The sequence below is a fragment of the Aspergillus aculeatus genome (assembly GCF_001890905.1).
Source record: "Aspergillus aculeatus ATCC 16872 unplaced genomic scaffold ASPACscaffold_4, whole genome shotgun sequence".
In the NCBI taxonomy this organism is placed as follows: Eukaryota; Fungi; Ascomycota; class Eurotiomycetes; order Eurotiales; family Aspergillaceae; genus Aspergillus; species Aspergillus aculeatus.
The window spans coordinates 1,250,943-1,273,660 of NW_017962979.1; the positions used below are offsets into that span (position 1 = coordinate 1,250,943).

The following is a 22,718-nucleotide window of genomic DNA, read 5'->3' on the forward strand; positions in this document are numbered from 1 at the left end:
ACGTCGACAAGTCACCTCACTCTCCCCAATAATCGCAGTCCCCGGTCGATACTCAGGTTCCGCCTTCATCCGCCTAATCATCGAGCCATGGAACCTCGCATCCAACGGCGTATCGCGCGGGGTAACCAAGCAAACCCCACCAGGCACAGTGCGCAGTGTAGTGTTTGAACATGTATGTGCTGTATCTTACTGTGATCAACAGCCATTACCCTTAAATCTTCAGTAAATCCAGTCCACGATTCATTAAGCAATTTGTATGTATCTGTACGCATAAATGACTCCCCACCTCCTTCCGTCATCCATCCATCACGCCTCCCATCACAGACCTCAGACTTTACTCCCGTTCCATCTACCAACCCCGTCTCTCCTCAAACCCTACAAACCTATGTGTATGTATATGTTTTGAACCCCTCCTTCTATTCCCCTACCACTTCGCCCCAATTACAGCTTAGTAACAGTACTACTCCTAAAGAAACAACAAACCTGCCTTACTTAGTGGACTATAAGACACCCAAATCCAGCCGGAATACAAATACCCTTCCCGCTACAACTTCATTTCCTCAAAACCCACAGGAAGTCGAAATAAAACTGTATCAACAAGCCGACGACAAAAGTAACCAAGAATCAACCCAGCTTTCGACTTCATCGTCGCACAGTATAACGGCCAAAAGCCCCAGAAAGCGTATTGGTATGGCCCAGAGAAACCAGTCAGTCCGCAAAATGGCCTATGTAGATAAAAAGGGTACTCATCACCAAAGAAAATCCCGTGCCACCGTTAAGATTCATTCTTCACACTTTCTATTCTTTTCGCAACTATCCAAGTAGAGAACACATTGAACCTGTAAATACCCTGATCTTTATTACTTACCGCATTGCATGAACGGCCCCACAGTTCCAGTCCCATAATCAGACATTCAGAACGATTCCTCAAACCACGCACCCTCACAGCAAACACGAACCGCTTTCAAAGATACCGGTGACCTCCTCTATCAACCTAGACCTCAAGCGAGATCCCTACCACCAAGTCAGGTGTATGAGCCTCAGTACGGGACTTCCTTTTAACCCACCACTGGGTCTCTATAGACAAAGACACCTCGATCCCTGCTGGAGATATTCGCCTGGCTAGCCGATTAGGTACAGTAGAACCCGGAATGACATTCTCCCTCTATACGCGGACACCGCCTTCGATTTCCTCTAAGAACACACAAAAGGTACCTCTCCATCCAATCAACAAAAAACGCATCGGAAATCTTCCTTTCCAGCTCCTCAAAACAGCCGTCATTTAAGCCTATCCTCGAATAAGGAAATCTGCACCGAGGACTCGAGTATTTAAAGAACCAACGAGATGTCTCATTCCGGCCCCCTTTCCCACTATCATACCCCATCATCACCCACAACCAAAAGCCCCACGGGGATCGTGCGAACGCGTAACCTGATCTGAAAATCCATAAGCCAAGCAACGGTAAGGAACAAATGTCCGACGACAACGAGGCCAGCGCAAGCGGTGAATACCACGCTGAATATCACCCGCACCTGCGGGAGGCGGCAGCGTACACGGCCGATGAAGTGACGCGGCGGGCGTTCGACGTGCACCAAGTCCGCGGCGCGGACGCCGCTGGCCTCCAATGTTGCCTGCCAGAGGCGCGGCGCAGCAACCTAACGCCCCCGGACCAGGAGCAGTGTCCGATGTGCGATGCGAGCTGCCACCCGAACTGCCTGGACCGGCTGCGCAACGAGGAGATGCGCCGCGGCCGGCCGCTGGCGTACGGCTGCCCGCGGTGCGGCACCCTGTGGCGCACCGACGCCCAGACCACCGCCGCCGCCATTCGGCACAACCGGGCCATGATGAACAGGCCTTGGCAAAGGCTCAGGCCGTATCGCTACCGGCAGGACCCCATCAGCGGGCGGTACATCTGCGCCTGCGCGCCGCCGTCCACAGGCCAACCGTGCGGGTGGACCCGCAACACCCGGCGGCAAATGCGCGACCATCACAACCAGGCGCACGAGGACGACCCCGATCCGTCCTGCAACTGCACCGGCGTCTCGGTCCTGGAAACCGATGACGAGGACAACATCCGTGCGGACCCGCCGCCCTGCCCGTGCCCCATTTGTGCGGAGGAGTGCTATTGTCGCCATGCCGCCGCCGCGCATTGCCGGGAAGAGCATCGGAGGGACTCGTGGCCTCCCAGGTGTCTAATTTGCCACACAATATTCGACAGATATCTGGACCTCATTGAGCATCTTACCTATGCGCACCAGAATGATAGACCTTCTCAGTAAACAACCCGGGTCCGGCATCATGCCAGTGAGGTAAGCCAGCAGTCCGTCTGCAGCTAACACCTCCCTTTTTCTTGGATTTCGGACTGTATTGATGGATAGTTCGAGAGAAAGAAGATCCCCACTGCACTTCAAATATCTCGGGAACCACAACAGACAAAATAAAATAGAAATTAAGGGGCTGGACCCTGTAGTAAAGTCGTTTTGTTTCAGTAGTATAAAACTTCCTGATAAAGTCCCCTCCGTCTGCAAGAAAGAATATGATGGATTATTGCACAAGCGGCGAACAAGCTTGTATTTGTACCGGGAGATCAGATATCTTCTGTTGCAGGACTGCGCGGTCGTGAGTCATGCAGGTAGTAGACACTGGGACCTTTCGTGAGTGACTGTCTGCGAAGCAGTCGGCCGCTTAGATGCATATCACGTTCAAGATCATTGTATAGCCCCTTCACATTACTGCTTTCATATAAGTCTCAGTTTCTGGTTCCAGTCAAGAAAGCAGAGAGCTCACTTGAACACTTGAGAAGCCGTCATGCAAATTCGCTGAGCAATTGCAATTTCATCTTGTCTGGCGTTCCAATTTTGGATCGACCTTTTATTCAAGGCATGAGAACTCGAGCTGATCATACATCAAAACTCCTTGATTTTTGCCTATTGCGGACCAAACTGCATTGTGCCGAGCCCCGCCTCATGCTTGACAGCCTCCAGCCACAAAGGGTCATAATCCGCGAATGTTTGATCCAAAGGGTCATTCCCACCGTAGGAGAACTGACGAGCCACTTGTTGTAGCTTCTCATCCGTGGGACAGATGCCAGCGGCAGTTTGACAATAAATGTAATCTATCAGGGCGCGACGGAGATCTGTGTAGCGGTTGAAGGCATTGGGAACGCCGTTTCCGAGCGACATATGGGACAAGCCCAGTGTGTCCTCCTGTATGGGGGCGCTGCCTCCCAGCAGCGCAATAGACGATTTCCATGGATCCATCGTGCGCCGTTCGTGGCCCAAGAGGTAGGGCGGCATGGCATTTTCAACCAACCGTTGGACTTCTGGCGCAAACCCCCAATCACCCTTCCACTCCGCCATGTCGGCGCCATTCTTGAAATGAGCCCCAACATGATCCATGCGCTCTTTCCAGGTCGCAAAGGTCGCGTCACAGAGCCCACAGCGGGAGACAATGGTGCGTGATGCTCGCCATCCATCCATGATGCCGGAATGATACTCCGCACTGTGTGTGAGTTTCAAGTGTTGTCGTAGATGGTCTTTGCGGGAAAACGTCCGTTGCCCATCGGCCCTAGATTGGCAAGCAAAATAGTCGTGTCGATCGAGAAGGTGGCCAGTTTCTGGGCTTGAAGCTTGACAGAACACACAGGTCCGGGTTCCCTCGAGAACAACGATGCCACCGTCAGGGGCGCACGTCCATAGGTCCACAGGCAGATGCAAAGTTTTTTCATGTCGCTCCCAGTCATATTTCGTGCGGAAGGAGTCGGTGCAAAATGTGCACTGATATGGACGGTCTTCTATCGGTTGGCGATGTGATTGGAAATCGTTGGGACGTGGAGGCTTCTGACGACGACGATGGCGACGACGAGACAGAGATCGCTGACCAGCCATGGGAGTTGGCGGTCGTCGCACGGGCTGGTATTGTGCGTGGTGGCCAAACGAAGCCTCAGAGCCCGATGAATGACTATAACCCACCGTGCTGGTAGATGGAGCCCCAACAACGAACGAGTTGCTAGAACTATGGCTCGACCAGGCATACTGAGATGCCGGGGTGCCCGCACTTTCCTTATCGTCATCCGGACGTTCTATGGTATTCAGAGCTCGCATGATGTCTGAGGTCGCAGCCGCCTCACTTCCTGGTGGGGAGTTCTTCCATCTCTCCATGGGTGATTGTAGAGAGAGATCAGCCGCCGGTGCCATTTGTTCGACTGCCAGGGACGCACTTTCCCCGACCAAAGTGCGCCGTCGTGCATTGCTGAACCAGTCGGATACCTGAGCCCGGTCGAGCCCCGTCTGCTGCTGCAGGGCATCTTTCTCTTCCTTAGTGGGGTAGGGGTAATCTTGATGGCTGTAAAGCCATGACCGCAGGACCGTCACCGCTTCCTTCGATAGGCGCTGGTATTTTTTCTTCTTTTCTGAACGACCTCGAGAAGAGCTGCGACCATCTGCCGGGTGGGAAGAATTTGAAGCCGCAAAAATGTGGGAATTATGGAGAAACTGCCCAGCTTCCGGTGCGCTTTGCGCGAAGTCGGTGTCGCAGAAGAGCCCCCAGCATGAACAGGGTGCAGTCAATGAAACATGCTCACAACAGACTGGGCATATCTCGAATTGATCTTCCAGGGGTAGAGATGCTGCAGGGAAACTCGAGTCGGCAGTTAGCAGAGACTCATACAAGTACAGGGATTCCTCGGACCCCACGTTAGGGACCGGGGGATCTAGAGGCGGCAAGTCTAGAACATCAGAACAGTATTTGGGAGGATCGCTTAGATCCTCCGCCATATGAAAGGAAAGAAAAGGAAAGTTAGAGATAGAAGTGGGCTGAGTCCGGACAAGGAGATGAGAGGAATTGGGATGATGATGGCTGCGGGCAGCAAGTGAAAGACGGAAGGCGCGAGTTCTGGCCGTTACGCTCATAATGCAGTGGGGCTCCCGCGCCCTGTGTCACTCCATGGTGGAGATCTCCCGATAAGGTATAGTCCGAGCCATCCTGCCAAGCATTCAAATTATCTATGGAGACCCGCCTTGGAGGCCTTTGGAGGTCTTTGGAGGTCTTTGGAGGTGCATGGAGATGCTGAGAAGATAAGAGTCCTTTGATCCGTATAACTTGGGAAAGGAAAAGTCACCACTTATATATCTCAATGACGGCTACAAGCCGCCCACTACAGCTTGTTGACCGGAGCCATTGAATATATATAGTCATCGTCCACACAAGCGATCTTTGAGAAGCTTACCCGAAGTACGGCACCATGACTGCTTCATTGTGCCCCCAAGCAATTGACATCATCCTCTCTCCCTACCACGTCGGCCTGCGCGACCACCGTGTCGGCAACGGACCCTACCGCATCCTCTCCCTCGGACTCAAGCAAGAACTCCACCGCCTGGGTGTCGCGTTCCATCTCATCGAAATTCCACCAGTCGACGAGTTCGAAGGCGAGATAGGGCGTAGCTTCGAGCTCCTGCGCCGGGTCTCTACCGCCGTCAGCCAATCGGTGGCCAACCGCCGCTTCCCCCTGATCCTGTCGGGTAACTGCATGGCCAGTGTCGCGGTCGCCTGTGGGCTGCGAGTGGACGACGACCTGGCCTACATCTATTTCGACGCCCACGACGATCTGGACTCGCCGGACGTGAACGAAAACGGGTATCTAGATGCCATGGGTTTGTCCATGCTGCGCGGGGAGAGCTGGAAGACCTTGATGAACAGCGTGCCGGGGTTCAAGCCGGCGGAGTTCAATCGGCGGTTCTTGTATTGTGGGCTTCGAGATCAGACCAGTGTGCAGAGGCAGCGGGTGGTCGATGCGGGCATGCAAGCCATCTGGGGCAGTACGGAGAAGAAAGTCGATTTTGCGAGGGAGCTGAAGGCTCAGCTGGCGCAACGAGCGTACGGCAAGGTGTTGGTTCATCTCGACCTGGATGTCTTGGATGACTCGTATGGAAAAGTCAATGACTACCCATCCCCAGGCGGCTTGATGGAATCGGATTTGATCGCTTGCATGGAACTGGTTCCGCAGAAGACTACCCCTCGGTCACTGACCGTGTGTTCTTTCGATCCGGATGCGGGCGACGGTGACAAGATTGCTGGGATTGCAGTGCGAGCGATTATAGCCCTTGTTCGATCTCTCCTGGACTCCGGAGCTTTGTCCAAGATCTGAAGCCCCCGTGTAGTCACAGCAAGGCATGCAGAGAAATCGACACAGATACCGTTTATATGCGCTACTGTCACAGGATAGAGCTGGAATCGAGGGGTTTTGTGCCTATGAATGAAAAGATGAAAGCAGTCACTGGCAATATTGCAACAAAATTTTATATCATTGTCCAAATATATCATCAAAAAATTGTATCCAGGTAACAAACGCCAGTAGCATAAGTCCAATCGTGTTAGCATGGCATGAGAACATCACAAAATTCCACCGTGGTGTATATAAAGCGCCCAGCGTGATTGCACCAACATACAGAACAAAAAAGTCCAGCTTTTCGTTAAAGGTTTCTTGGGAGCAGCCGTGAGGTGGATCATTGGCCAGGCCCTTCCTTGGCTGGGTAAGTATATTTTCAGCAGTTCAAAGGCAATTCATGTAGTCGTTGACCGCATGCAGGGTCATTCTTGTGCCTTGATGGTCATGTCATTGTACCGTGATATGAGTTTCAACGAACCCTCAAAAGCCATTATTCGTAACATCCGTAAAACATAAAGTTGTCAAAAGAGCGCAAGCTGCGGCGCCGATTCGAATCATGAAGAGGTCACCTGAAATCAAGTTGGAAGGCTTTCCATTTGCCTCCGACCGTGCGACATCGAGGACAGCCGCGCGGGTGGTTAGGATAGCTGGTCGGCCCGTGCGACATGGCGCTCCCCGGGCTGGACGTCACATTTCGGAAGGACGCAGGGGGGCTGCTGATGAACATCCCGACACACTCCCGGCAGACTCCGCAAATACATTCCGTGCAGGCATAGCATTCACTCAGTGCCCAAGGCCGCTTACAGCTGGCACAGTAGATCTGAATCTCTTTGCTACGGTAAGAGGCCGGGGTGGGATTGGAGAACCGATGGTGCTGCCGTTGCGACGCCGACGGGAACATATTCAACACTGGGCTGGAATCCGAATTGATCGAAGGCGCAAGGTGACTGGAGAAGGAATGATTCTTGCCCGACGTCGACGAAGCCGAGTCAATCGACGACTCGATGGACGGGAATGGCTCCAAGTCACTGTCGCGGTTACGATCAAACGGCGGCGGGGTCATGGACTTGTGCATGGGCGACGCGAAGGGGTGGGGGAAAGGCCGGTAGGGTGCAGGTGGGGGTAGTCCGGTGGGGGTTTGGAATGCGGGGGGTAGCGAAGAGCGGTTGCTGCCCGCAGGAGCCGAGGTGATGTTGGAGATGAACGGAGGCATCGTAGGCGACCGGCCGACCTAGTCGGTGTGAGAAAGGTAACCTGAGGGAATTCCGAAACCGACTTACATCAGACTGGTGTTCGTCATCTGCTTCTGTGGCAGAAGTAGCCGCCTCGATGAGGTCCTCCCAACGCTTGCCCTGCGCCCAGGCTGCAGTTTGTGGCTCGGCAGAAAGCGCCTTGCGATCTCCTAGACTCGGACGCCGTCCATATTCCTTCGACTTAGTGCGCTCGTGTTTCGGCTTGCGTGCCCCCGAGATCGACGACTTGCGAGACCGAGGCAGCTTGTCTCTGCGTTGGATTGGAGGCAACGTTGAGGAGCGCCCGGGCGGCGAGTGGGTCAGAATGGAAGGCAAAAGCTCTCGAGGGCGAGCCGCGGGGAATGGAGGCAATGACTCTTGTTTGAAATGCTCGCGCAGTGACGGCAGTTCGACGGAGCGGATCCGGTCCCGGTCATTGTCCGATTGGGTTTCCTGAGGCGGACCAGTCAATGTCTGATTTTTCGCGACCGCTTTCCCCCCTGCTTAATCCGCAAACGAGCAGTCTGTATAGCATACCATGTCTGTGTCCCAGTCAGATGCTAAGCGGTTGTGGTGCAATTGAGCCAAGGCGACGGCTGCGGTAGCGGCGGCCGGCTGGGCTTCATCGATACCCCGCGGGGTTGCGGGGGAGCCAGCATCGGCAACATAAATATCGCGATCAGCCAAATCTACTTCCCAGTCAGCTGAATATCCCCAATCTGCCCAAGAATATCAACCAACCATTGCGTCGTCGAGAAGTAGCGGGTTTCGGGGGGGACAGGTGAGCACGCTGGTCTGGTGGGGTTGTGACCATCAAGATAAAGCTCTCCTCGGTAGCCGGGAGCTTCGGAATGTAATGGTTGGGGTGAGCACGGCGAATGTGCTCCTGCATGGAGCGATAGCGCTTTTCCTGTGCGAAGAACAACCGGTTAGATGCGGCCTGAGCAGTCTTCGTTTATCCCAGCTCGTCCCTGTTTCTCGAACTTCGCAGCAGCTGCCCCTCTTCAGTTTGCATGGCGCTTGCTGCCCACTGCATAAAAAAAGTGGGGCCCCGATCGGCGGGGAGAGGGAAGAAGCACGGCGACGAAGAACACAAAGAGCTGGAAGAAATGGAAACTCACCCCCAGGCATCTCTTGCGACAATTGGAACCATCATTGTTTTTCAGAGGGCAAACCACTTCGTTGTTGGCGTCAGTGACGGAGAACGAACTGGTTAAAGATGATCGGGGCGGCATGGTCTGCATGGATCCGATTCGGGCGGCGGCGTGGGGTGGGTTGGTCGGAAGGGAGGATCAAGCACCAGCACACACAAGGCAAGGCACACAGGCTGTGATTTTCAGGGCAATGTCAATTCAATCTGGAAGCTCTCCGCAAGGCGACATAAGCTGCTGCGACCAGGACAATAACACCAGCAGATTGTTCGCAAAAGAAGCTCGAGCAAGTCTAGTCAACTGGAGAGGCGAAACGCGATGATGGAAGAAAGGGAACGACGGAGGGCGGCGAAAGAAAGAAGAAGAGTATTGCAACAGTATGAGTAATGGCCAAGCGGACGCCCTGCTAGACTACCACTTGATCTAGCCTCTATTTCCAAAACCAGTAAGTAACACTGATATCTGGAGCAACGGAGTATGGGGGTAGAAACTAATGCAATCAATCTCTCATAGAGCAGCAGCAGCAGCAAGAAGAAGGAAATGATGGAGGAAGCAGTAGTAGCAGCAGTAGGCAAGCAGGTAAGGTAGTAAGTATTGGAAGCAGCACTACAAGCAGTGGCAGTGGAGGGGGGTAGAAAGTCAAGGAGCTTCACTTATCCGCTAGACCTAAGACAGGCTAGTGGCACACAATCTGGACAATTGACAGGCAAAGGATTGGGGGGAGAGCAAATATCCACTTTAAGCAAAAGGAGAAAGAGTCCCAAAAAAAATCGAAAAAAAGGAATTGAAAAAAAAAGAAGGAAAATTGAGAAGGAAAGGCGAAAAAAGTGGGACTGGAAGGTATTGCAGTGGTACAGTCAGTAATCATACGTACAGTAAGTAATAAAAAGCTAAATTGAACAGGCGAAACAGCTGGCAAATGCTTTGCTAGCTACTAAGTAGCTAGTTACCTAGCTAGCAGAGCAAAGCAGTGCTTGCAATGGGCGCAATGCTGGTTTCTCCGACCGCGTGGCTCACAGAGCGCTTGTGTTCGCCGAGAGGGTGGTTGTCCAGGATTAATGAACAATCCAGAAAACCCACGGAGCCGGCGATAAGTGGAACAAAGAAGGTTCCCTTTCGGTGGATTTGTTGTCAAACCCTCGATAAAGGTGGGATAAGCGTCTCACAAATGCGCAGTCGGTGGCACGATAAGCATTCGAGTTCCGGACCGTGGGAAGGATAAGCACAAGGAAGAAAGAGAAATAAGATGAGGAGAAATCCAGAAGAGAAAGAGAGAGACGAAAGAGAACTCAGAAGAAATCATTCATATACTAGTCACTACCTGATGTGTTGTTTCTGAATTATGTCTAGCTTATAGCAAACCAAGACACTTCCATACTCCATAGGAAGCTGCTGCTGCTGCTGGGCGAGGTTTAAAGTGGGAACTACGATGAAAAAGCTCCAGCTGGATAAGCAGGAAGCTCCCTTCCTCATACTACGGTAGTAGCTCGGGCGGCACTACTTTTCCTATAGTAGTCTGACTAGCTGACTGGAATCTCATCCGAGCAATCCCCTTATGAGGCATTAATCTTGTTTTATTATTATCGTCCTGGTCATGCCGGTAGTACAGCATGTGCCAACAACGATCCTGGTACTGAGTACTATGTATTACGATTTCCTCCCCGTCCGAGACTAGCAGGACGCCAGAGGGTATCTGATGCCGATAGCGCCTATCGATAAGTGTTGCTGTCGCAGCTAAGCTAAATGTGGGACAGCGCGATATCCGCACGCACGACATGGATGGATGGGGGAAGGACGGGGAGGATGAAGTTTCTGTCTCTCTTGTCGCGGAAATTACCAGTTTCGAGCTGGGATGCTCGATCCGAAGTTTCGACCTTCGCCTTGATTATTGTTTTTCTCTGCTACTCTCGCGGCAAACAAAGGGGAGCGGTTGTTCTTCGACAAGTATGAGTCGAGTCGAGTCGAGTCGAGTCGAGCCGAGAGGGCCTCCAGGCTTGGCCCTGCCTATACCTAATAGTAAGTGCGTGGGTGAGGGTAAGTTAACTTAAATGATGTGACACTTAGACTTTTCTTGTAGCTCAGCCTCGGTCTTCGTGACCATTACCTGACCGTACCGGAGCTCAAGGATGAGCGGCAGGAGCCCCTCTGAATGGTCTCTGCCGTTCCGATTCTGCCCATTTCCAAGCATTGGCAGTTGGCAGCAGACATATACTTCATATATTTAGGTGAGTCGCAGAGCACTACCTCACCACTCGTGATCCGTGCGATCCAACCCCAACCTTTTTACTTTCCCCTTTTACAGTCTTGAAGCGAAGAGATCGAAGAGCCATGACATTTGTCCAGCTGGTCTAAAAATTCCACCAGCCATCGTCGGTCGACGGCCCGGTTACTTGGAACGGGTCTAGCGGAAATCAGCATACGGTACGGGTACGGTACAGTACAGTAATCGCCGACCAGCAATTCGGGAATGCCGGTGGAACCCCCCTCCTCACATTCTTGGGGTTTACGACAGCTGCTGCATAACCCAGCTCAGCTCTGGACCACTGGGCAGAGAGCATAACTCAGGATTCTGGAACCACGGGGGGAAAGAGAGAGTAAATCTTATCGAGGTCACCAACCACGGATAAGGTATCTAGTCGACATTCCATGGTGGTAGAGGCTACAGAAGATTCCCTCTGACTTCCACGGAGAACTCCCGTCCAAGTAAAGCGTAGTTAAAGATAACCCTACAGTACAGGGTAGTTCCTTAGTAGCAGTATGTACTAACGTAGGTATACTAAAAGAAAAAGCACCGCGTGGTTGGGTAAAGGATCAAATGGTGAACCGATAGGCTAAAAAAGGCCATGTGCTGCCACCTTAGCCTGGAGTACTTTTACCCCTCCCCTCGCAGGCTGAATCCAATCAATCACATCTCCCCTCCTTCTTTCATCCTGAGTTCCCCTCTCTTCCCCTCCATCCCCCTCCTACACACACCCATCCCTTCCAGGCTTCCGCTCTTTTCCCCCCAACACTAAAACCAGCTTACCACCCACACCCCCCTTCCCCTCCCCGAAGCTCCCCAGGGGTGAGTAATCTAGTAAGGTGAGCTTCCCATGCACCTCAACCCAGAAGCTCACCCAGCTACGAGCTTTGTCTGGTAGCTGCCTAAGACCGAAACGGTTTGAGACGACACAAAAGATGTAGGTAGTGGCAAACCCAGTTTAGCTCGAACGCCACTCCAGTTCCTTATTCCCGTCTCAGTGGGGCTTTCGAAACGGTACCTTAGCCCAGTGAAAAAAAAAAAAAGAAAAGAAAAGAGAGAAACAAACACAAGCAAAAGATGAAGGTTGAAAATTTTTCGTTCTTCTCGAAACACAAAATGGTCACTTCTTTGCTGATCCCATGGATGCAGGGGGTTGGTGCCCCCCTGGGCTTTTGGGGAAGGATAACGTGAGCAACTACGTGGAAAGGTCCGAAATGTGTCCTCCCTCGGAAAAACATATACATACATACAGGGTAGGACTTATGAGTACTTCCTTCCACGTACAGTATACATGTTCAGTACTTGTGCTTGTGCACAATTGACTACGGTCAAGGGACAAGTTCAACGGCCGAGAAAAGTAGCGGAACCCCCCCCCCCCGGGGCCTCCTCCCTTCGGACTCAACACTAAACCATCGCAATCTGCCTCGGTGGAAGTGGAGGTGGGATACATGCCCAATTCGCCATTTAAGCGAAAAAAAAAAAAAACGGGTTTGGCTGTGTATTTCCCGTGTTGGGTTTGCTGGGTGCGACGGAGCTACTACTGCTACATGAATCATTGGGAAGAGTGCATAGACACCCAGGAGTACACATAAAAGACAAGTCTTGTCATTCATTTGATCCCTGAATGGCCTTCCTGGTTCTGTTGTTCGGTCTTGCCTTAGTCCGAGTACGGGAGCTCGAAGTCGTACTGTGGACAATGGACTCACGCGGGTAATCAATTCTTCCATCATCAAGGAATGGAACATGGGGAGATGATAGTATGAGGGGTTGGGGGCTTGCTTAGCTTGGACATAGTCGGTCGGAGTAAGACCTTGACCGATGTGGTAGGCCGTCTAGTCACGATTCGGGAGCTCAGAAGCATACGACACTTATTAATACCAGTATGGAGCAGTATTTGTCGTTGTCGTTGTTGTTAGCTGTGCTCAATCGACAGCACAGCCTATAAGTATGATTTTCCCAAGCAGATTCATGTCAACATCCTCGGTTCACACCGACATCACCATCTACACTTGTGTATTGCGGAAGAAGAGCTATTCTTGGAAAAAGCAATGCAATTGTCAGCCCGCACAAAAAGCATCGGAAGAGGGGCGCATTGATCGCCGCTAAAACGAGAGCACTACCGAGCTTCAAAGAGTGTGTTTAAGATTACGTGGGACTGGCAAGGCAGCTGGCTCTGGTTTGCGTTGCATGGGCGGTCGGATGAGGTTCTGCTAGATCTCCCCCCCATCCTTGCGTGCTTGCAGAGAACGCAGCGAATGCGAATTCAGGAGTTGTGTGCAGGATGATACTCCCTCACAGGAAATTTATGCATCACCACCAGTCAGCGAAGGACGAGCAAGTACCGAGTACTGTACCTCCAGCGAGCAACCTGCATGGTGGCGTCGAAATATCCCACGGTGCTGACCTTCTCGAAATGGAACCCACACACAGAGACAACTGCAGGCACTGCAGGGCAGGTCGCAGCTGGTCAGTTGCCTCTCCGGGCAAGGTGCAGGTGAAGAAAAGCAGCATGATTGGCAGGGCAATTTGATGGGGAAAACCTGGCTGGTATCCAATGGGAAGGCAGGGTTTCAGGGAACTTTCAATCAAAGACTTTTTCCCGTCCACTGACTCTCGGGCGAATGCGATAAGGTCAGTCATTGATTGAATCGGGTTGATTGATTTGGAGTTCCCCCACTTCGGCTGGGCTGCGCGGCCTGCTGTTGCCGTACCGGCACTCTTGCTTAGCCGTACTGTAGTAGTAAGCACACACCGTGTGCCAAGACAGCCAATCCATCCCGTGTAAGCGGTCACGAGCCAAAAAAGAACTGGAGCGGAAAGGATGCCATCCATGGGCTTGGCGGCCTTACGGCTCGCTACACCGTGTGTGGTTGAGTCTTGGCCATGGGGAAACTGTGTGTCAATCCGGGGTATGCTCGTGTACGTATTGGATCATGTTGGAGTGAGCTATCAGTGAGCCCCCAACCTCCTTGCCTGCCTGTCTGTCTCAAATCTTACCACATGATAGTTGAGTCTTGTACTGTACGGACAGCTTCACTGTAGAGGATCATTCCCAACTTCGGCTGTCGGCAATGCACCCAACTGTTACACAACAGAGGCCGGGACTTATACTCAGTATATCGCAAGTCTATGAGCAATGAGCCCACGCAACCAACGCATCGGGGGAATTTAAACAGAGAATGCAGCCTCAGACTGCCCTCTTTTGCATGATTCTGGTACGATTGCCCGTTTCCCCAGTCCCGAAGTCCCGATGACGTCGATATCCGAGAACACGCTTGGTGTGCGGGACAACCGCCGCACTGCAGGGCTGCATCCCCGTCAACTGTTAACAGCTCTTTTCAACGACGCGCATCCGAATGATCCCTGCCTTCAGCACGTCTGAAGGGGAACTGTCAACTGGTTGTAAATCATTCCGTGTTGGTTATAGGGGCTCAAATATACACATAGCACAATCAGCAAGTCTTTCGGATGCGGAAATCCCCCGGAAACGTCGGCTTAGTCCCCGCTCATGGAGGTCAGGGCACACTGGTGCGGTCATCATGTCCGCATCCTCCTATACTCTACATGTTGTATCTCTACATTTTGTATCTCTACATGTTAAACTGCGGCCAACGGTCTGGACAACCATAACGGTTCCTGTTAATCCCCCTCTCAAACCCCATCGGCTAGGCAGTGTAGGTGCCGTCTAACCGTGTCCGAAGGCTCCACGGGGATCATCCGATGGGGCTCGAGGCCCCAGAACTTTGGAACCGACCGTCGCTGGGTCTGATCCGACCAACCTCCACGCTTCACCCACGATGACATCGTTGGGGGAGGTGGTGGGTTAGTAGCCAACTTGGCCTGATAGATAAAAAGGCCCGTTCGTAGTCCCAACCCAAGATACCAAGTCAGTCGCATCCAAACACTCCTCAGTCCCTGTGTCAACGCTACAAAACTGAATAGCCCTATTCACCCAACAACAGCAACAGCACCAACAAACCACTGTCTCACTACCACTCCCAACCCACAGACCCAACGACCCCCATGTCGGCCCCCAAGAAAAACTTCCACGTCGCCATCGTCGGCGGCGGCATCGCCGGCGTGACCCTGGCCATCGCGCTGCACCACCGCAACATCTCCGTGACCATCTACGAGCAAGCGCACGCCTTCTCCGAAGTCGGCGCGGGGGTCTCGTTCAGCCCGAACGCGGTGCAGGCGATGAAGTTCTGCCACGACGGCATCTACAGCGCCTTCGAGAAGGTGTGCACGCGCAACCTGTGGCCGTCCAAGCAGAAGGTCTGGTTCGACTACCTGGACGGCTACAACTACAGCAAGGGCGCGGACGAGACGGGCGCCGACCAGCGCCGCCAGGACATTGAGTTCACCATCTCCAACAGCCTGGGCCAGAACGGCGTGCACCGCGCGCACTTTTTGGATGAGCTGATCAAGCTCGTGCCGCAGGAGATCTGCCGCTTCAAGCGCCGGCTGGAGGACATCCACGAGCGCCTCCGCGACGGCAAGCTCATCCTCAAGTTCGCGGACGGGTCCGAGGAAGAGGCCGACGTGGTCATCGGCTGCGATGGCATCAAGTCCCAGGTGCGCCAGATCATCGTCGGCGCCGACCATCCGTCGGCGAAGCCCTCGTACACGCACAAGTACGCCTATCGCGGCCTGGTGCCGATGGAGAAGGCGGTCGAAGCCATTGGGGAGGAGCTGGCCTCGAATTCGTGTATGCATGTGAGTTGTCTGCCTTGCCTTGTGTTATCGCCAGCAGTCTCAGATGGCCTTCTGTTCTTAAAGTTTGGCGGAATGCTGATATGGAATGATAGATGGGCCCCGGCGGCCACATGCTCACCTTCCCCGTCAACGGCGGCAAGACGCTCAACATCGTCGCCTTCCACACCAACCCCGCCGACTGGGCCGAGTACCCCCAACTCACCCGGAAGGGCACCCGCGAGGAAGCCCTGAAGGACTTCGAAGGCTTCGGACCGAACGTGATCAACCTGCTCAAACTGACGGAATCCGATCTCAGCGTGGTGCGTACCCACACCCTCACCCCTTACCCCTTACCCCTAATCCTACAACTCACCCCTATTGTCCATTCACCCCCTCAAACATAAGACCAGCTCTAACAGCAAGGAAAAGTGGGCAATCTTCGACCTAAACGACCACCCCGTCCCGACCTTCCACAAAGGCCGGGTCGTGATCTCCGGCGACGCCGCCCACGCGACCTCACCACACCACGGCGCGGGCGCCGGCTTCTGCATCGAGGACACCGCCGTGCTGGCGACACTGCTGCAGGACGAGCGCGTGCGCACCCACGCCGACCTGGCGGCGGTGTTCGCCGCCTTCGACGCCAGCCGCCGCGAGCGGTCGCAGTGGCTGGTGCGCAGCTCGCGGTTCATCGGGGACTGCTACGAGTGGCGGGCCGAGGGCGTGGGGCGGGATTTCCAGAAGATCGAGGAGGAGATCAATCGACGGAATGGGGTGATTGCGAATGTGGATGTTGCGAAAATGGTGGAGGAGGCGCGGCAGGAGTTGGGGAGGCAGTTGGCCGTGGCTGGGGGGAGTAAGGCTTCTTTGTAGGGGGGTTGAGGGGGCGTGAGCTGTTTGGGGAATGGGCGCCAGCTGTATACAATGATCTTAATTGGGGGTGTATATAGTAATGTAGATAGTTTGTGATTTGTGGCTTTGAGCATGTTTCAATTCTAAATTGTATTTATGCAAGGCGGCTGTTTGTGAATATGTAGATTTACTTCTTATTCATACTGTGACATCAGTCTGAATTGATTTGTGAAGAATGCTATAAATAGAAGTGATGTCTTGTTTTGTGTGTGATTACTTTGCTGTCTGGAACCAACTATGATCAATATCTATGTTGATACTCTATGAAATACTCTCGGAGACATGTCGGACATGCTGCTGGGGCCGCACAAATATATTGTCAGACATAGTCAGAGTTAATTCGAATGAATCTGAATATTGTCTGTCATTCCAGAGCATATGATCCAGATGATTCAGTGTCTGAGAACTTGCAACCCCAGCTGACACCTAGAATCACTGGTATTTGCACGAATCTCAGTTCCTGTCCCAATTTCCTCTCCCATGCATCCAACTGCTTTCCCATTGGCTTCCCCGCATTCAACTGCCGGGCGCTATCCGACATTTGTCCCATTTGCCCTATTTGATCTGTTTGCCTACATTTCGGAAGCGGTCAACAGCGGCAAGAGAAGGGCGCATCCGAAGGGGCGGGGGATTTCCCCTCATCAACTCCCCAACTTCCGAAAGCTTGTTTCACTCCGACTCCCCGAATTTGAGGGGAATATGGGGCTGTATGACTCGTTCATTTCAAAGAAAAGAGAGGATGGCCTCGCGTGGGCGTGCTGGCTCTGAGCTCCGATGATTGCATCGGAATCCAGTTAGTATTTTTGATGACCTACAATCTAACGTGATTGGTCGTTCTTCCTCACGGACTGCTCCCACCCGACCTCAACCAGCTTCGGTGCCTTTGATCACTCGGAGAAATGCGCCACAGTCTGGAAATGCCTGTCAGCAGGCGCTCATTTCCAATGCAGTGGAACCAACCTTTCTCACTATAGAATTCCAGCCCAAGACATTTGGTGCGTTGACTGGACCCTAACGTGGAGGCCGAATGTTTAGACTCGTGCGAGAGGACACTGGTCGCGCTGTCCATGGAGCCGCGCCGCGACATGCCTTGAAATATGAATTTGACCTGCTTCGACTTGGCGGTAGGCGCTCCAAGATCGCTCACTGAAACGTATCAGCCGGCTTCAGACAACCACGCATTACTCTTGACATACTGGGTATGTCCATGAACCTCGCTCGCCGGGAAGTGCCCGGAAAGGAAGCGAAGTACAACAGCGACAGACCCTATGAAAATTGGGTCTTCAAGTATCTGGATTGCTTCTGCCGAGTTAGAGTGGCAGTCTGTCGCATTGATGGATATCTTTCTCGCGTCGATACAGGAAATGACCTCCCGGCGGAGCAGAACTACCTGAAAGGACTCAAAGTCTGTGAAGGTTAGCCTAGGTGCCTGATCAGCCCTTAGCCCGTTCCGAATGACTGTACCGCTCATGTCCTGGAATTAATAATTTGGGCAAATGTGGTATTGCGTGATCGTAAGGTGGTCTTCGATCTTTGTCGTGTGCGAGCCTTGAAACCAGACTCCGAGCTGGGCTGTAGTGACTCGTCGGCTGGGAACGTAAGGGAGCATGGAGCTCTTGACCGTGGATGATCCGCAGATGACTGTTCGGAGTGACCCTGACTCTGTCTTCAGACATCAACTGCTTCGATCGCTACAGGCTCGTTTGTTTGCGAGTTGAAGCAAGCAACGAGATTGCACATGAGAGGACGGTGTAGCACACGTTTTGGGACGTTTGGGTCGGGGAATTCTCTACAATGGAAGAACGGTTAGTCAGAGACTATTTGGATCTGGGGAAAGCGAGAAGGAAGCAGAGCATATTGACGCGAGCACGTACAGCCGCACCGGATCGCTTGTCAATGAAATCCTTCTGTTGGGCATCGGCATCGAAACCACCGACTGAGGGAACCTGACGGTCAAATCTGACTCTGCGGACCTCTGTCGAGATATGGGTCCTGATATGCGGTCATCCGGAGAAGGGGACTCCTTCGAAATTGATGGGTAAGACAGTCCTGGCGGGTGAAGTTTCAAATCATCAGCGTTCGTATTGAAGGCGTGAACGAGTTGAAAGTCAAGCCATTGTCGGAACTGTTCCCATTCCTCGGCTGTGTCGTTGATGGAGTGGCGTGATTTTGTTGAGACTTGATATTTTTGATAGAGATCATGGTTGGGCACAAGATCGTGTCCGTATCCCACCATCCCCAAAGCATCGCGCACATCGTCGCTCACTTGATGAAGGAAGCGCGATATAGCTGCGACATCGAGTGTATTGCTATCGTCACTATCGATCGTATGTGGAAGCCAACCAGATCGGGACTGTGGTGCGAGACCATGGGGATCGTAAGTGTCGAGCCTCCGAGCGAAATTGCCTAGTCGCTCAGATATGTCCCGGATGCAATCTAGAACCTTTTGATACTTTTGACTACCCACCTGGCTGAGCACGTTGTTGTTCTCGGGTATCGCACTCAGCATATGCTCTGACTCCAGCAGAGCTCGCCTCAGTCCGTTCCCACGGTGATTCGGGTCATGAGCGTCAAAGGCATTGGTCCCCATCGAACTGTCGAGCATACATCGCCTCAAAAGTAACGAAATCTATGATATCATGGTTCTTTCCAACGTTAGCATGCTATGCCATGACTGCATTTCCTCCAGGGAAAAAACGTACTTGATGGACTTACAGCATCTCGAGATTCTCCAATTGATTATTCTCCGTTGCCTTCATGAAGCCGAATGTCGCATCTCGCGTTTCCTGACTCGATTTTAATGTCGCAATTTTCAGACATCTCTCTAGCTTCCGTCGGAGCCTTTCCGCTCCGTCACGCTCTAGTGGCCAGGTAACCTTTGGATGGTTGCTTTGGTGCCGAAGCAGTTACGCCGACCCTTCACGGCCTTTTCATCCTGCGTCAATTGCCAATGCTTATGTACAAACTCTGCGCATTCGTCAATCGTCTGGTTGTAGAAGGCCCCCAAATCTCGTTCGCCCTTGATGGTCGCCTGCTTTGTCTTTTGAATTTGTTCTAATAATCCTTTAATGGCCCCAAATTCTTGCCGAAATGAGTTATAGTCGGCAGAAGCACTTGCGGGTCCTTCTTTGACATTCTTGTAGATGGTCCAGACAGTAGTAACGGCTGTCATGACATCTCCAAGACCTATCTGGGGAAAGCTCATTGCTTATTACCTGTCCTCAAGGGCATTCTTCAGAACAAGAGGTGCTTCATTGTTGAAGATCTGGAATGCACAATCAAGCAGAAGGGAATTGGAGCAGAATGAATATGTGTCTGCAGGATCGATCACCGCATCCCGGCGCTGGCAAGTCACAAGGGACTTTGAAATGCCACGAGGCTGAGCTACCATGGGAGGAGTCAAGTGCCTTCGCTTCAGTCTGGTCAGGCCATAGTTTGTCGCCGAGGGCAAATGAGCTTCATAGGGGTGTGCGAACATGACTGCGCCCACTATCTGGCCTAGGATTGACACAATATCTTTATCGTCTTCAGAGCTCTGACTCTTATCGCCTCAACCACATGGTAGGCACCCTGAGCTTTCGATTGTGAATACCTTCATGGGTCAAGGTCTCGTGGTGGCGGTGTACGAGCCCCTTAGCACCGGTCTAGTTTCCCCTTCTAGACCATCGAGGAGCTTTGGTCATAAACGTGCTGAGGTGAGTCGATCAATTCGATCTGACGTCCAGACGTACCACTATATTATGGCTTTCAACACGAACCTGAATGATAGCATCCGGAGGCTGCTTTTCATATCGTCTTTTCTTGTCTGCTTGTATTTGAGTAGTGGCACCAGTGCCTTGTGAGACAGAAGAAATATGGCCCATCAACATCAGCGGCTACCGCCCTCCTGTCAGCCATGCGACCTTGCAGCCTCACAATCATCGTATACCTATAACTGCAGGGACTGATCTGCGGTGATATTCATTCTGACTGAGAGAAATGAGTCCGCAGTCTAGAAAAAGGCCAATCTATTTCAGCCTTCCAACTCGGTTCGTACGCAGATGGAAGGTGCTATCAGAGGCACTAATTCAGAATTAGACTAATCAGGTTTTGAGCTCCTGCCAGTCTGATCGATTGCTATGGGTCTTTTCCTCCAGGTCAAATTGTACCTGAATCCGTGGGGAAACTACGAAGACTTCAGACATCATGCTGTAGTCATAACCCTCCTCTCGTCATTTAACGAGCGTTGAGTACTTTGCTGACTCGCCTGTAGCCGGCCCAAAGACACGATTTTATTATCAGTCGTTTAGAGAAAGCGAGGAAGGGAAAATGGCTTTGGGATATCGTAGTGGCTGGTACCGGCTTCTTCGCAGATGCATACTGTGTAAGTGAATTGAATGTCAAGCACATATCCGTGACTGACCTTATAGATCTTTTTGCTCAACATGGTCACTCCGATGCTTAGTGCGGTTTACTGGAACGACATCAAGCTCAAGTCTAACACTTTACACAATTATCAGGTTGCCCTCGGCATTGCCACCTTGGGGGGTGCGCTGGTGGGCCAGATCCTGTTTGGCATCGCCGCTGATATCTGGGGTCGCCGTCAGATGTATGGATGGGTACTCATCATCCTCATCTTCAGCACTCTCGGTATGTCAATGGCATCGTCTGGGAAGGATGACTCCATGTCCATGATTGGAGTTCTGCTCTTGGAGATTCTTCATGGGCGTGGGGGTGGGGGCTGACTATCCATTGTCAGCCGTGATCTGCTCAGAGTATGACCCTTTTGTTCTTCTTGTGTGCAGTATGTGGCTCAAGACAATTCTAATGGTGTTCCAGGCTTGCTCCGACACACATAAGAGGTCGCATGCTGGCAGTTGTGTTTCTTTGCCAGTCTCTTGGAGAGGCAGCAGCTGCCGTCGTGGCACTCATTGCCGTAGCTGGCTTCCGAAACAGCCTCCCAGATGATGCCAACAGTCTGAAGTGTACGGGCTCCTGCGTCCACGACCTGGACAAGATATGGAGGTATATTGTCGGCTTGGGCGCAATTCCGGCATTTGTCGCGATTTGATTCCGGATGACCACCATTGAATCTCCACGATACACTGCCAATGTGATGAACAATAGTCTGCAGGCTGCCGCCGATGTCTCCCAGTTCTATCGGTCAACAGATTTATCAGCCACATCGGTGTCCAGTCTGGGAGGGGATTTGATCTCTCTCACACAGACCCGTACACGCGAACATCGCACTATCTCGCCAGTTGTCTCCCGCGATTCTGGCTCTAGAGCCAGCGAGAATGGCACAAAATCCTGTGTAAGTATGTGGAAGGATTTTACAATGTTTCTCAAACCGAATCACAACCTCCGCACTCTGATCGCGACTTATTTGTGCTGGTTTTGCCTCGATCTGCCGTTCCATGGCCTGGGCTTGATGAATGCGGAGATCATCAATACCATCTGGTATGGGAAGGCCATTCAGCCAGCGGGCGTCTACCAGTATCTTTTGCGCGTGTCATACCAAAGCATTGGGGTCGTCTCATCTGGTGCCATTGTCGGCAGCGCAATCGCTGTCATGACGGTCGACCGCATTGGCCGACGAATTCTGCAGCTCTTGGGCTTTGCCTGGTTGTTCGTACTAAACGTGATTGGGATACTGAGACCAATGGCTTGCATAGGCCGGTTACTGACGGTCTTTGAGGTTTAAATCGCTTTATATGGCTCCTGTTTGCTGTGATACCTTTGTATTCCTGACCTTGCTTATGGCCCTATTTTTCAGCAGTGACAGAAACTCACCCAAGTGCTGGACTCATTCAATGCTCCGCTTGGATTCACCCATAAGGAGACGTTTGATTTTTCGAATCAGAGCTTCCGCTCACGCATCGCCTGCGGCGTTTCTGCAGGATTCATTCATTTTCTCCCCACCCAATGAGTACTACTTTCGTTCACACACCGCGTGCAACCTGCAAAGCTAAGCTATTGTCTCACTTTCATCGAATGTAAATTGTCCTATTGTTGGAAATCATTAACTCTACGACTAGCTGTGAATTCCCCGAAGGTGGTCTGGCTTCTTCCTCCACTATTTAAATCTCCTTCCTCTCCCTCTTCTTCATCCTCCTCTTTCCATCCACCACCCCATCTCCTTCCATCAGTCCATTTTTTTCATCTCTCATCCTTTTCCTTCCTCATCTTCCATCACCCTTCTCTCAAGCCATCATCCTGATTCTCGTATATACTGCCTACCATCCTCATCTTCTATCATCCACTCGGTATACTGTTCAAAACATGGAACGTGGCTCGGCAACATGGGTCCGTTCCTCAAGCAGACAGCCATCCAGCCTATACT

The 22,718-nt window shown here is 52.3% G+C and overlaps 7 protein-coding genes across 7 annotated transcripts; 5 read left to right on the forward strand and 2 right to left on the reverse strand.

Annotated features, from left to right (window-relative positions):
• Window positions 1–1,015: 1,015 nt before the first annotated feature.
• Window positions 1,016–2,518, forward strand: ASPACDRAFT_76646 (uncharacterized protein). Its single transcript, XM_020204744.1, has one exon. The coding sequence runs from the start codon at window positions 1,474–1,476 to the stop codon at window positions 2,278–2,280; it is 807 nt and encodes a 268-aa protein (XP_020058598.1). The 5' UTR covers window positions 1,016–1,473; the 3' UTR covers window positions 2,281–2,518.
• A 410-nt stretch (window positions 2,519–2,928) lies between these two features.
• Window positions 2,929–4,776, reverse strand: ASPACDRAFT_41080 (uncharacterized protein; the record flags this gene model as incomplete). The annotated part of the gene is made up of 1 exon (XM_020200882.1): window positions 2,929–4,776. The coding sequence occupies one exon, from the start codon at window positions 4,774–4,776 to the stop codon at window positions 2,929–2,931; it is 1,848 nt and encodes a 615-aa protein (XP_020058599.1).
• Window positions 4,777–5,243: 467 nt separating this feature from the next.
• Window positions 5,244–6,288, forward strand: ASPACDRAFT_1854239 (arginase family protein; the record flags this gene model as incomplete). Its single annotated transcript, XM_020197376.1, has 1 exon — window positions 5,244–6,288. One exon carries the CDS (start codon window positions 5,244–5,246, stop codon window positions 6,144–6,146), a length of 903 nt encoding a protein of 300 aa, XP_020058600.1. The 3' UTR covers window positions 6,147–6,288.
• Window positions 6,288–9,116, reverse strand: rfeD (putative transcription factor RfeD). Its single transcript, XM_020204745.1, has 5 exons — window positions 8,521–9,116; window positions 8,141–8,309; window positions 7,937–8,088; window positions 7,448–7,852; window positions 6,288–7,398 (listed from the first exon to the last, which is right to left on the reverse strand). The coding sequence occupies exons 1-5, from the start codon at window positions 8,632–8,634 to the stop codon at window positions 6,733–6,735; spliced, it is 1,506 nt and encodes a 501-aa protein (XP_020058601.1). The 5' UTR covers window positions 8,635–9,116; the 3' UTR covers window positions 6,288–6,732.
• A 5,472-nt stretch (window positions 9,117–14,588) lies between these two features.
• ASPACDRAFT_1854241 (FAD-dependent oxidoreductase) lies at window positions 14,589–16,459 on the forward strand. The gene is made up of 3 exons (XM_020197377.1): window positions 14,589–15,508; window positions 15,601–15,807; window positions 15,917–16,459. Exons 1-3 carry the CDS (start codon window positions 14,816–14,818, stop codon window positions 16,355–16,357), a joined length of 1,341 nt encoding a protein of 446 aa, XP_020058602.1. The 5' UTR covers window positions 14,589–14,815; the 3' UTR covers window positions 16,358–16,459.
• A 4,361-nt stretch (window positions 16,460–20,820) lies between these two features.
• Window positions 20,821–21,446, forward strand: ASPACDRAFT_41085 (uncharacterized protein; the record flags this gene model as incomplete). The annotated part of the gene is made up of 3 exons (XM_020200883.1): window positions 20,821–21,025; window positions 21,135–21,150; window positions 21,215–21,446. 3 exons carry the CDS (start codon window positions 20,821–20,823, stop codon window positions 21,444–21,446), a joined length of 453 nt encoding a protein of 150 aa, XP_020058603.1.
• A 267-nt stretch (window positions 21,447–21,713) lies between these two features.
• On the forward strand, window positions 21,714–22,094 carry ASPACDRAFT_1854244 (uncharacterized protein; the record flags this gene model as incomplete). The annotated part of the gene is made up of 1 exon (XM_020197378.1): window positions 21,714–22,094. The coding sequence occupies one exon, from the start codon at window positions 21,714–21,716 to the stop codon at window positions 22,077–22,079; it is 366 nt and encodes a 121-aa protein (XP_020058604.1). The 3' UTR covers window positions 22,080–22,094.
• Between the last annotated feature and the right edge of the window lie 624 nt (window positions 22,095–22,718).

Coding starts and splice junctions, on each gene's coding strand:
- ASPACDRAFT_76646 (XM_020204744.1), top strand. CDS start 1,474: ATGTCCGACGACAACGAGGCCAGCGCAAGCGGTGAATACCACGCTGAA.
- rfeD (XM_020204745.1), bottom strand. CDS start 8,634: ATGCCGCCCCGATCATCTTTAACCAGTTCGTTCTCCGTCACTGACGCC. Junction 7,853..7,936: donor CTGACTGGGACACAGACATG/GTATGCTATACA, acceptor GGTCCGCCTCAG/GAAACCCAATCGGACAATGA. Junction 7,399..7,447: donor ATGACGAACACCAGTCTGAT/GTAAGTCGGTTT, acceptor CACACCGACTAG/GTCGGCCGGTCGCCTACGAT.
- ASPACDRAFT_1854241 (XM_020197377.1), top strand. CDS start 14,816: ATGTCGGCCCCCAAGAAAAACTTCCACGTCGCCATCGTCGGCGGCGGC. Junction 15,509..15,600: donor CCTCGAATTCGTGTATGCAT/GTGAGTTGTCTG, acceptor ATGGAATGATAG/ATGGGCCCCGGCGGCCACAT. Junction 15,808..15,916: donor CGGAATCCGATCTCAGCGTG/GTGCGTACCCAC, acceptor AGCAAGGAAAAG/TGGGCAATCTTCGACCTAAA.